The sequence below is a fragment of the Macrotis lagotis genome, chromosome 1 (assembly GCF_037893015.1).
Source record: "Macrotis lagotis isolate mMagLag1 chromosome 1, bilby.v1.9.chrom.fasta, whole genome shotgun sequence".
In the NCBI taxonomy this organism is placed as follows: Eukaryota; Metazoa; Chordata; class Mammalia; order Peramelemorphia; family Peramelidae; genus Macrotis; species Macrotis lagotis.
Window position 1 is genome coordinate 109299174 of NC_133658.1, and position 13367 is coordinate 109312540.

Genomic DNA, 13367 nt, shown 5'->3' on the forward strand with positions numbered 1-13367 from the left:
CTGTTGTGCTGACCTCATTGCTATGTGCCTGTGAAACCTGGACAGTCTACCAGTGCCTTGTCAGGAAACTGAATCACTTCCATTTAAATTTAAATAGGAAGGTTCTGAAGATCACCTGGCAGGAGAAGATATAGACCCTGAGGTCCTTTCTTGAGCTAAACTGTCTAGCATTCAAATGTTACTATAGAGAGTGCAATTGTGATGGGCTGGTCATGTTGTTAGAATGCCAAATGTATGCCTGCTAAAAACACTATTCTATGGAGAACTCATAAAGCTCAAGAGCTCACAAGGGGGTCAGAAGAAGTGATACTGAGATACCTTGAAGGTCTCACTGAAGAACTTTAGAATTGCTTGTGCAGCCTGGGGGGCATTGGCACAGGACTGCCCAGCATGGCATGCCCTTATCAGTGAGGGGGCTGTGCTCTTATGAGGAAGGCAGAATTGAAGCAGCTCAAAGGAAATGCAACATCTGTAAGTTTAGAGTACCCAGCCCAGTTATCTATACACATTCCAAGAAATAATTCTGAAGAAATTGTCCAAAATTATGTTTTAGCAAAAGATGACAATAAAGAATAGCTTGTAGGTAGCTCCATAAGTATCCTATCATTCACACAGTTTTCCACATTTCCTCAAATTTTTCCTGATGCTTTCTTGCTTCATTTCTTACCTTCTTTCTTTGATAAAATCCTAGTTAGAGTTCAAATAAAATGCCATTGTTGGCCAGTCAGCTGTAATAAGTGCTAAGTATCCAGAGAAAGACAAAAATTAGTCTCAGTTGAGCTCATGGTCAAATGGGGAAGACATCATACAAGCAATTAAGCACAAATATGATCTATCTATATATTTTATTTTACATGGTATTTATATGATACATGAAAATATAATAAATCTTATTTTTACCTAATTTTTGCATGTTGTCCCTAATATATCTATCTATCTATCTATCTATCTATCTATATATATATATATATATCATGTATCACATATAGGTGTACATGATAAGTTGAAGACAACAGAGGGAAGACTAAACCAGCATAAATAGGAGGATTTTAGCTAGGACTTGGAGCCTGGGAGACTAAAAGATGAAGATCAAGAGAGTGAGAATTCCCGATAATAGTCATAACCAATGAAAATGTCCACAATATGGAAATGGAATATCGAGGATGCCACTGATCACAAAGTATCATAGAATAAGAACACTAGAAAAATAGAGGAGGGGCCAAGGCGAAAAACTTAACCTAGTGATAAGAGGCAACAAATTGAGGGTCTTGATTTTCTTCTCTGTAATATTAAATGGCAACATAGTTCTTTGTCTTGCTCATATTGTTTTTTCTTAAACTTTCAACATTCATTTTAAATATAAATGAAAAAGCATTAGAAAAGAAATAAAAGAGCATTTCCATGAACAAAACTGAACATAGAGGTTTCATTATAAAACAATAAATTTCCATTTCAAGTTGTTTACTTTTTTGAAAAAAAATCTATATAATAAATTAAATAAATAAATAAATCAAACCAACTCAACTTTTCTGTTTCTTTCTAAGTTTTCTTTTGTTCTCTGCTTTACACATTTTTCTCCTTCCTTCCCCACCCTAGAGCAAGCTACAATTAAATGCAAATATATATACATGGATATTACATATACATAGATATATACATGTGTGTGTGTATATATATCTCTATATCTCTCTCTATGTAAATATATATATATATGTATATATATGTATATACACACATACATATATATATATATATATAACCATACTATGTATATTTCTGTTGTCGATTCTTTCTCTGAAGATGCATAATTTGAATGACAAAGCCTGCATTTAAGACCTCCAACTTTCTCCACTATAGTGGGCACTGGTTTCTAGTTGTCCCTCACCTCCATTCCCAGGCATAACTTGGAAAAGGACATTTTCATAATGAGAATGGGAAGATTGAGCATAATTTGCTTTCTAAAATCCTGACTGCCTCTCTTATCTCTGGGGCGTTGCTGCAGAGGGAGAGTCAAAGGGATGACATCAGGAGGGGAGGTGGAAAGAAGACAGGGTGGAGCAATGAACACATAACTGAGGGAGCTGCCAGATAGATTTTTTCCCCCCTTTATCTCTATATCTTAACCAGAAAGGTTTTTGTGTACAAGATTCTACTCCACTGCATAGCACCAGCTGTAGGCTTACTTTTTCAGTCTCCCTTAATCAGATAAGTGTTTTCCCTGGCTTCAATGGGAGATAGAAGGAGGAGATTTGGGAGTTGAAGAGAGGCAGGCTTCCTATCTCTGAACTTGTGCTTTTGCCAATCTTTTTTGACCCTGTCTTTCTCATCTCATTCCCAACAAAATCACCATAAATGTGTACATATAACAGCTTGCCTGAATGACTTATTTCTATAATAAAATAAATATGAAGCTCCTACTATGAGTGCTTGGCCTAGCTTTACCCCCAGACTGCTCTAGCCAGGATTATTCTGTTCCTAGAATTTGTTCCCATTTTTTGCTTGCTTCTGTTCCTATTGATCAATCAATCATCGTTTGTTTTGAGGCTGCTACCCGCTTGAGGCTGCTGAGAAAAGAGGCTCAAGATTGTTTGCCCTCGAGGAGCTTACAGTTAAATGGAGACCTCCTGCAGACAAATATGTCCAATATAAATAGGATTCCTCCTCATTTTTTCCTTTCAAATTCTGTTTTTTTAGAACCCCAAACAAATGCTGCCTCTTTTCCCCCTTCCCATTGGGGTTGGAGAAATCATCCCTCTCAGACCTCAGACCTTTATTTTGTTGCACTTGTTCAACTCACTCTCAGAATCCTCTTTCTGAAGCACATTAGTGTGGATCCTACTCAATCCTTTCTTCATACGTCTTATCTGATGCTCTTACAGTCCTCTGAGATTTGGAGAGAGAGAGAGAGAGAAGACCCCCCCCCTCCTGTGTTATTTTAGAGTAGCATGCAGCATCTCTGTACTAGCTGAATGATGGCAAAGATATCCTGTATCACCTGTCACTGGTACACTACTCCATTATACAGGACATGTATTGGCTGAGATCCCCAGACCTTCTGAAATCCCCCTTCCAAATCCTGGTTTCTCACTAGATGGTTGCACCTCAGGATGCTTGAAAGATCAAGGGAGAGGAGGAAATGAAGAAAACAAGAGAGCAGCACAGGTCGAGGTCCAAGGCCAATTGAGAATGATGCCTTAAAATGAGAGCTATGAAGTCATGACATCTGCTGCCTTAGGCAGGATGGTTGTGGTCTCCTCTTGCTACTGGTCAGCAAATAAAAAGCCGGATGACCCTTAGGGGTCATCCCTTGGGGTGGGAGGGATTCTTTTCAAATATGAGTTGGTTTAGATGGTTATGGGTCCCTTCTTCCTCCCATGATGCTGTGAATTCAATTCTGTATTTGCTTAGTGTTTATTTTTTTTTTTATAAACTTGAGTGTCTCTATATGACTAAATAATTTGCTCCAGTAGCATGTAAGCTCCTTGAGAGCAGGAACTCCATCTTTGTCTCAGTAAAACAGTATCTGACTCATGGATTAAATGCCTCCCTTCTTTTTCCCCTTCGGCTCTGAACAATTTAAAGGACCCCCCCCAAGAGCCCCTAGGGTTGGGAGACTTCGTTGTGCTCCCATGATGGTTCTCCAGCAGCATCTCTTTGACATTTTACCTCCTCATAGAGGAATTGACCTTAGGGAAGGAGAATGAGGGTTTGGCCACATTTCTTAGACTGGGAATTATGGGGAGAGATCATCTTTGAAGCCAGTGTGTTATGCTTCCCACATCTTAACCTAAAAGAAGCAGAAGTTCTTTTAATGTGAAATCCATCCAGTGGATTGACAGTTGGCAGAAGAACAAATGTGATGCTATTTTCTTAGAAACATCTTAGTCCAAACAATTTGATTTTGTTTCCTGCCCTGGGAGAGTCTGACCATTTTGTGACTGAGGCTGAACTAGACTGTAACTCTAAATTAGGCGATGCAGTTTTAAAACAAATTTATTTCATCCTCAACACACTTGACAAGGGACTTATTTGCTGTCATGGAAGAGCGAAGAGCTAAGGCTTCTTGTCATAGCTGTCAGGATTTACCTGGGACTGATTTCTTGAGGTGCATCTCAGCCAGGCTTATCTGGTTGCAGTTGTATTTTTCCTTAAGCATGTTGGAAACCATTAGCCTTGCATTTAAAAAAAAAAGAGCCTAATTATTCCCTTCTACCAAGATCATTATACTATATAACAAACTAAAGACCCTTTTCTTCAATAACTGAATAACTGCCCATTGCCTTCTCTTATTTCTCCCTCCCCTGCTAGGAGTTTCTTTTCTTGATAGTTTGACCCTAAATTTTCCGTCTTGTACCCAATCCCCTTATCTTGGGGTGCTCTGTCTGGTGAGTCTGGACCTGGAGAGCAGATCAAACAGGTGGTTGGACTATTTGAATGTTTGCCCACACCCTCTGTTACCAGGTTTGCAGCATCAAAGGTCGTTCTGTGAGGCCTCTTTTTCTTCTTCCTGGAACCAGGAAGAAAGACTTAGCTAATTCAGGGTTGGGCAGTTTGCACAAAGCAGACCGGCCAACCCCCAGCAGAACGTCCACGAAGCCTTGGACGTTGCTGTTCAACTTTGTAACCCGTGTTAGGGCAGGCTACCTGCAAGGCTATAGAGTGATGTTATAACCCTTGTGGAAGCTATAACCAGCCTGATCTTTCCTAATGTTGCTATGTTTTGGTCAGAAAGCAAGAATAGGGTAGAAGAAAATGTTAGAAACTCCAAGTCTGAGTCTTCTCTTCTTGCTACATGTAGCCATGTCACTAATTGAACTAAACAAATATTAAGGGTCTTATGGCACAAAACACACTCTGTACCAACACAGATCACCCCAGAACTGGGTTCAACTCAATTTTGTTCTTATGTGGCAATGGGAGACTAAGGTAACTGATTGGGAAGGGACATAATGGGAGGTATGCCGACTGATAGTTTATTGGCTTTGAGAACACTGTATGTGGTTTAAATATTGTTCCTTCTGTGAAGGGCCCCAAGAACTATATGAATATAGGTGGGAGTTTCTCAAATGGAATATAGTAGAATATTTAAAAATTTCAACAAACTAATGGATGGAACTATTAGCTATTTCTTTTGACTGAGGGGCACTGTGAAAAAAAATTCCTGAGCCACTTGAAAAAGGTTAGGCAACCTTCAGGTATGCCTTCAGTATAATATCTGGAAGAGAGATCTTAAAATTTAATTGAGCAAAACTCCCTTCTTGGAGAGATGAGAAACTTGAGTCTTGAGGAGGTTGTGACTTGCTCAAGGCCATGCCACTATAGAAAGCTATCACCACCACCATTACCATCACCCTGGCCTCCTGATTCATAGTTCATTTTGGCTAACCCTGTTTTGGAATAAAACAATTGAAAAGTTCAAACAGCTACTTTTCCTTGTTTTAGAAAATAAAATTGATTTTCATTTAAAAAACATTGCTGTTAACATAAAGTGGGTTTTTAATTATTTTAAATAAATAAGTGTTTTAAAAGGTGATCAGTTTTCATTTCTAGCACAGTAAATGATGATGACTATAATTTACATTATAGAAGGTCTTTCTGGTCTTTTCATAGGCAGTTAGGTAGAAATAGAAAAGTAGTACTTGGAACCTGGAAGATCCAGCTTCAAGTATTTGCTAGCTGTGAAATTGTGGAACCTTACTGTGACTTATCTATAAAATGGGTATAACAATAGCATTTCCCTCTCAGGGTTGTGGTGAGGATGAAATTTCAATTTTTATAAATTTCAGAGTGTGTATATAAATCCTAGCCATTGTTAAGGAATGTGAAGGGTTTCTGAGACTAGACTTTGAGAAATGCTAACCTAAATAAATTCTCCTTGTCTGATATACTCATACCTTGACCACAAGTGAATAGCACCTGTGCATAGAATCATAGAATGTAAAAATTAGGCCTTAGAAATCACCTGATTGAATTTTGTCAACTCTCAGCCCAAAGGCTGAAATTTGTCCATAGTTTCATAACTGCTTAGTAGTGAAACGAGTAATTGTCAGTACTCGTGGCATGTGGTTTCTGTGCCAATAAATAATATGGAGCATGACTGAATCTGCCATGCCCCAGTACCAAGCACAGCCCCTGAAACATAGCTGCCTCACAAATGAAGAATAAATTGAATTATGGAAAGCATCACTAAATGAATGAAGGAAGAAACATTTATTAAGCCGTTACTGCACTAAGCAGTAAAGGTTATGGATATAAAATCAAGGCAGTCCTGAACTCAGGGAGGCTAATGTTGGGAAGTGAGAAGAGAATTGACCTAGATTCAAGGAATGATTGATATATGCTCACTCTTTGTCTTTTGGGAAGCCCCTTAATCTCTCAGTACCCCCAGACATTTCTCTCCTGATTTAAGTTGAAGGGTGTGTTGGTACATCCATTTCTTATGGTGGATCCTTTATACCAGTGAAATCATAGATCCTATTAAGAAAAAGAAAAAAAACGACACTTGGGCTCATGTTCCTTTGACCCTTTCTGGCTTCCTTTTAGCCCAACTAAAATCTCACTTTTTATAGGAAGTCTACTCCAACCCATCTTAATTCTAGTGCCTTTCCTCTGTTAATGACTTCCTATTTATCCTATGTATAAGCTTGCTTTTGTGTATGTGTGTGTGTGTGTGTATATATATATCTGTTTGAATGTTGTCTCCTCCATTACATTGTAAACTCCTTGAGGGCAGGAACTGGCATTTTCCTCATTCCCCAGTGTCTGGCACCTGATAAGCCCTTAATAAATGTTTGTTGATTAGAGATTTAGATAGTTTCTATCCATACGTGATATACCCAGACTCTCATATGTTCTCTTCCCTCAAAGAGGCAGGGAACAATAAATAGCTAGAGTTCTTCTCCCTTTATTTTTCAGTTCTCTGATTTGGCCAGCTCCCTAGTTCAGTGCACTTCATGTAGTGAGAATTGAGCAAATATTTGTAGAATTGAATACTCAAGAATTCCCAATTTTGGGGCGGCTAGGTGACGCAGTGGATAGAGCACCACCCTGGAGTCAGGAGTACCTGAGTTCAAATCCAGCCTCAGACACTTAATAAGTACCTAGCTGTGTGGCCTTGGGCAAGCCACTTAACCCTATTGCCTTGCAAAAAAACTAAAAAAAAAAAATTCCCAGTTTTATGAACTGAATGTTAAAAAGAACTGAGAGGCATATTGGTTTACTGGCAATTGAGCTGACTTTGGAATTAGGGGACCTCCGTTCAAATCCCACCTCTTGACACCTACTACTTGTGTAACTTTGGATAGTATCTCAGGGCCTCAGTTTCCTTATCTCTCTAAAAATGGATTAGATGCCCTCTGAGGTCCCTTTTTAACACTAAATCTGAGATCTTAGTATATTTTCTGGGAAGGGATAGGAGCAATAAACAAGGAGAGCCAGGATAGTGTTAGCAGCCGTGTTTTCACTTTCATTTATTATGAATTACCCACTTTTTGACTGGTAAAGAAGGTGGAAAGTAGCTTTTTCTTAAAGTTTTCAACATTAAATTTTTTTGGCAAGATTGAGTCCCACATTTCCCCCCTCCCTTGATATAGGTTATCTATGTATAACTATGTTAAACATATTTCATATTAGTCATGTTGTGAATGATGAATCATATCGACAGGGAAAGAAACCATGAAATTGTAAACACATAAAACAAATATTAAGAATTGAGTATGCTTTGATCTGCATTCCGACTCCATAGTTCTTTCTATGGATGTTCCGATTGTAGATAGTATTTTCTGTTGCAAGTCCTTTATACTTGTAAAAGTAGTCATTTTGTTGTATTTGGCTTCACCATGCTTTTATGAAACTGTTCCTCAGAATAAGAGAGCATGCCCAATACTTTGCAAAGTTAATTGTATATGATTGCTTATACCGTGACTGAGGTTAATTTTCTCCTTTTTTTTCTCAGATGAGCGTGAAGCTGTACAAAAGAAGACTTTTACCAAGTGGGTTAATTCACATCTTGCCCGTGTGTCCTGTCGAATCACAGATTTGTACACCGATCTTCGAGATGGACGAATGCTCATCAAACTGCTTGAGGTTCTCTCAGGAGAGAGACTTGTAAGTGAGATTTAGCTTCCTTTTGGTTTTTCTACCTCTAATTTAGGAGAAGAGTATTTTAAAATAATCTGAAATTTGCTGCACATTTGTCAGGACAGAAAGTTCTCTAGCAGGTGATGGATTGGGAAATGGATAGTAAATTTTTAAGTCTCTAATGACCTTGAATATTATAAATGACCTCATTCTCTTGGCTTACAAAAAGTTCCTGCTTTAGAGAAATTATAGTTTGGTTGATCAGAGTAGAAGCAGCTTTGAGTAGTAGATAAAGAGCTGTTCTTTGAGTCTGGAAGATCTGGCTTCAAGTTATGCCTTTAAACTCTCTGAGTGAACTCTAGATTGGTCACGTAACTCAAAGTTGCTGACCTGCCTTGGTAGATTGAACTTCAGCAAGAAGATTGTGGCTCTCAACATCTCCCTCCAGCCTACCCCTGCAAAATAAGCAATTAGTGTGATAGAAAAGAGCTTTCGCTATGATATAAAATAAGAGGTGTCAAAAAGTAAGTGCACTGATGTTAGTGGAGCTGTTAATTGGTATAGCTAATTTGGAATTATACAAATGAGGTGACTAAAATGACTTTTGACCAAGCGACTCTCCTGCCTACATATATATCCTAGGGAAGCTGATGACTAAAACAAAGGCCATATATCCTCCAAAATATTTATAGCAGCCATTTTTATAGTAGCAAAGAATTTGAATCAAAATAAATGCTTATTACTTGAGGAATGACTAAACAAATTGTATATGTGAATGTAGTGGCATATTAATGTGCCCTAAGAAATTATGATTTTGGTGAATACAGAAAAGCATAGGAAGATTTTAACTGATGTAAAATGATGTAAGCAGATTCAGAAAAACAGTTTACATGATAATTACAACAGTGTTAAATGAAAGGAACAACAGCCAGTTAGTTAACACTGAATTTTATAAAATCAAAATAACCAAGATTGACCCCAAAGAAGATAAATGAAAAGACTTTTTTTTTTTTTTTTTTTTTTTTTTTTTTTTTTTTTTTTTTGCAGAGGTGGAGGTTCCATGAGTTTGGAACATTGAATATCATTTCAAACATTTAAGTATGTCGATTATGTTGTTGAACTCATTTTGTCTTTAGAGGAGGTAGAGAGAGTAGGCTATCAGGGAAATTACATGATGTAAAAACGAATGATATCAAGAAAATTGGTTATTAAGAAAGCTTTGCCCAAAGTTCAGAAGGGGAAATAGAAAAAAAACACTATAATTTTGATTCTATGCTGTCTGAGATACATTCATAGTCTCCTGCACCATTTCTCTTGACCACTCCCATCCCACCCTACCCCCACCTTTCCCTTTTTGGGGAAGGTGTTTACATACTGGAATATATTGATGATAAATTCATACTAAAAAGAAGGTTTTGTTGCTTTTTTTAAAAACTTTCATCATTTGCCATCTATTTGAAGTTATTAGGCAAATCATAGTCTCCCTGGACCTCAATTTCCTTATATGTAAATTAAAGAGGGTTGGTCTACTGGCCTCTCAAGAGCCTTCCACCTCTAAATAGACTTGTGCTTTGGAATCTAGTCTTCAATTCAAGATCTATATATTTAGCCTTTCCCCTCTAACCTTTATTAGTTGTTTATTGGAAATTTCTAATTGGGTGCCCTGGAAACATCTCAAGCTCATTGTATCCAAAACTGGACTCAATATCTTTTCCCTCAAGCCCTCCATTCATGCACACTCCCTCTTTTTATCAAGACATCATCCTTTCAATCTCCCAGTTTTATAACCTCAGCAGTATCCTCAATTTTTGACCCTCACCCTTTTACTTAGCAAATTTTCCTTACTCTTTCTCAACAGCATCTTTCTCATAAGACCTCTTCCCTCCACTCATAGCTTCCACAGATCTAAAAGTATCATTCCCCATTCAGTGAATTACATTAATCTTCAATTACATAAGATAAAATATAAACTTATGTTTAGCTTTTAAAACTCTTCACGACTTGACCCTAATCTTTCTTTCCTTCTGAGCACTCGTTGAAGTACCTGGTACATAAGTATTTATTGGCTGACTAGACTTCTCTCTATTCCTCAAAAATGACAAGCTATCTTTTTTGTTTCTGTTTTTTGTGCTGGCCATTCCCCATACCTAGAGTACATTTCCTCACAATCACCTTATAGCTTCCCCTCTTCCTTCAAGGTGCAATTCAAGCACCATGTTCTTCATGAAACCTTTCCAAATTCCTCCCAATACCCAGTACTCTGTTTCCCAAACAGTCTTGTATTTATTTGTATGCATATGTACAAAATATATAGTCTATAATTATGTGTATGTGCACACGGATATCTGAAAGTATTTTTATGTATACACTGGAAAGTATGTACATTTGCACATGTGTTTTTAACCTATCATCATGCCAGACATTTATTATGCATGCACACCATTTATATAATTCATGATTTTTACATGTATTCATTTTTAACATGTCTAAAAGTATTTTGAATATGTGCTTTATATATATAACACTTCTGTGTGTACTTTTAATTTCTATCTAGATATTTATATGTATAAATGTTATATAATGCATATGTATATTTAACATCTAAAAGTATATTTTATATATATACATAATACACATTTGTATATATGTATATATTTACATGTGTCATGTAAAAATATATATATATATATATATATATATATATATGCACATATATGAGAGGCTTTATGATATAGTGAATAGAAAGCTACTCTTGAAGCCAAAAGAACCTGGATTCACCTGCCCCTGGTCCATACTGGCTGTGAGATCCATGTCAAATCTTTAACACATTTATAAATGCTTTTTGTTTGATTCCAGTTCTTCTGACTGTCTGACCTTTGACACGTCATTCAATTTCCTTATCTGTAAAATTAGGACAATTCCTTCACCTACCTCATGATTTTTGAGAGAATCCAGTGCAGTGATTGTAAACTGTGTATTCTCTTTGTATATATAAATTGTGGTTGCCATGACCTTCTGATTTGAATGGGACCTAATTTACAAAGTCTTGAGTTCTGGCCTGAACTGAATTTAAAATGGAATTTTTATTGATTTCTTGAAAGAAACATTTAAATGGACATTTATTTTAAAAGGAAAATTTGAGTTACCACTTATTTGACTTTTAGAAAAGTATGATTTTATTATTTTCTTTTCAGCTTATTTCTTGGTGGTGTGGCTTCTGTTCTATGGCAGAAGGATAGGCAAGTGTTTTATTGTCTCATTGGGAACAATGTTGTGGTATTTGCCTCACTCTCACAGGCAGTGAAGTTGTCAGTCCTCCAGCAGAAACTAATCTCCATTAAGTTTCTGGGCTCTTTTTACTGATTCTGATGTGACTTTGTTTATGTAGCTTAAACATAAGAAGCTTTAACCAGTTACTCTGAACTGACCCAACAGGTTTTGTCTCAGCACGATTTGAAAAATGGATGCTGTCTTCCAACCAAGCTTATTCATGGGCATGGATAGTGGCCAAGCTAACGCCTAGGGAAAGGGAACCCTACATCTGTAGTGACATCACCAGGAAAATATGATGGCGGTGGTTGATAGTATTGCCAGAAAATCTTATTTTAACATTTATCCCCACCCTGCAACTTGACAGTAGCAATCTATCTTGCCCAGACCATCTCACACACACCTTTGACCGCAGGCAAAAGGCTAAGATTATACCCCATCACTATTATTAGCAACCTGGAGAGAAAATTGCTTCTTTTCAGTCATTACCTATTTGATTCAGTATGGGACATCTGGTGTGCTTTCCAGGAGGTTTATGACAGATTGCCCTGGGTAAAAACTTGGAGTCAAATTTTCCTCCCTTCCTGTCTTGCTTTCCTGCCTGTCTCTTCACGAGTTATACCCTGTAAAAAACAATGAGGGGGCACATTAAGAAGGAATGTTGTATATATTATGCTGTTTGCTCCCTGGGTATATTGTCTGTGTTCCTTATTTCCTGTGTTGGTTTACGAGTCAAACCTAACAATAAGCAACTAAATAAAAAGTAGTTCTTCCATAAAATCTGACCAGTTTTAGTGATGGTACTTTTTGTTGTTGTTGTTGTTCCTTTTCTGGTGGGAGGGTGGGGGAGAGGGTTGTGGGAAGAATCATTTATCCCCCAGGATTGTATTCCAAAATGAGGTTCTTTTAGATTAGGTGCATTGTGATATACACCTTATAAAAGGGGTAATTATGATTTTTTTTTGCTAGACCTTTTATTAGCCTAATGCTTTATTATCATGATTCTTTTTTTATCAGTTTCTTAGAAACTAGTGTGTAGAAAGTGACATAGAAATCATTAGAGGTTACTTGGTCAAAAATCAACCAAACTTGTATTCCACCATGTCTCTGTCCTTTTTCACAAGTAGGGACTGAGAGCTACAGAATTTATATTGAGGGTTTCTGGCCTTAAGAATTTGCAAATTAGGGGGTGACTAGGTGGCGCAGTGGATAGAGCACCAGCCTTGGAGTCAGAAGTACCTGGGTTCAAATCCGACCTCAGACACTTAATAATTACCTAGTCGTGTCTCCTTGGGCAAGCCACTTAACCCCATTGCCTGGAAAAATCTAAAAAAAAAAAAGAATCTGAAAATTGAATAATTTAGTATCTTAAAAATAAGCATCAGAATCATCAAGCTTTCTCTTCTGTATAGTATTATGTGTTTTGTTCTGTTATTGTTCAAAGACCATTTTCTTGTTCTAAAAGTAATATCCTTCCCCTCTTTAACTCTGGACAGTAAAATTTTAAACCTAATCAGAGATTGGACTGGAAGGAACCTGTAGCCCATCACATTTGTCCCTTAACTTGAAAAAAATATCCATATACTCCACAGTGACTCAACACTTTGCAAAATTCCCAGGTGACATGATTCCTTTTTTTTTTTTTTATTAATTTGGTGTAGCCCTCCTTAAGTTCTGAAGCAGCTTAGCTCATTGAGATATTTTCTCCCCTGATAACTTTGCCTAGTTCCATGTCATTAGTGTGTCTTTGTACCTTGAAGGCAACCAGACTCCCTCCATAAACTAGGGAACCTCCTTGATGGGGAAACGAACCTTCTGAGAGAGGGACTTATTTTTATAGAGCCTAGATCTCTGCTTCTCCAACCTCAAAAAGAGGCAGTTATCCCATCTAGTTTTTTCATGTGAGGATGCATGTTTCCCATGTTGAATTCATAACGTCATGCAACAGAGAAGCAAAAATCATTAGATTATCTGTCCCAGTAATCTGAAGCAGCAAATAGTAGAAGAATTTGAATTCA

The 13367-nt window shown here is 37.3% G+C and overlaps 1 protein-coding gene across 3 annotated transcripts in view; it reads left to right on the plus strand.

The window, feature by feature from the left end:
• The window catches only part of SPTBN1 (spectrin beta, non-erythrocytic 1), a 259598-nt gene that overhangs the window by 153746 nt on the left and 92485 nt on the right, over positions 1-13367 (plus strand). For all 3 annotated transcript variants that reach the window (XM_074206243.1, XM_074206236.1, XM_074206249.1), the window contains one exon: positions 7955-8106. In XM_074206243.1, the coding sequence (XP_074062344.1) occupies positions 7955-8106 (152 nt within the window). The remainder of the gene's footprint in view (positions 1-7954; positions 8107-13367) is intronic.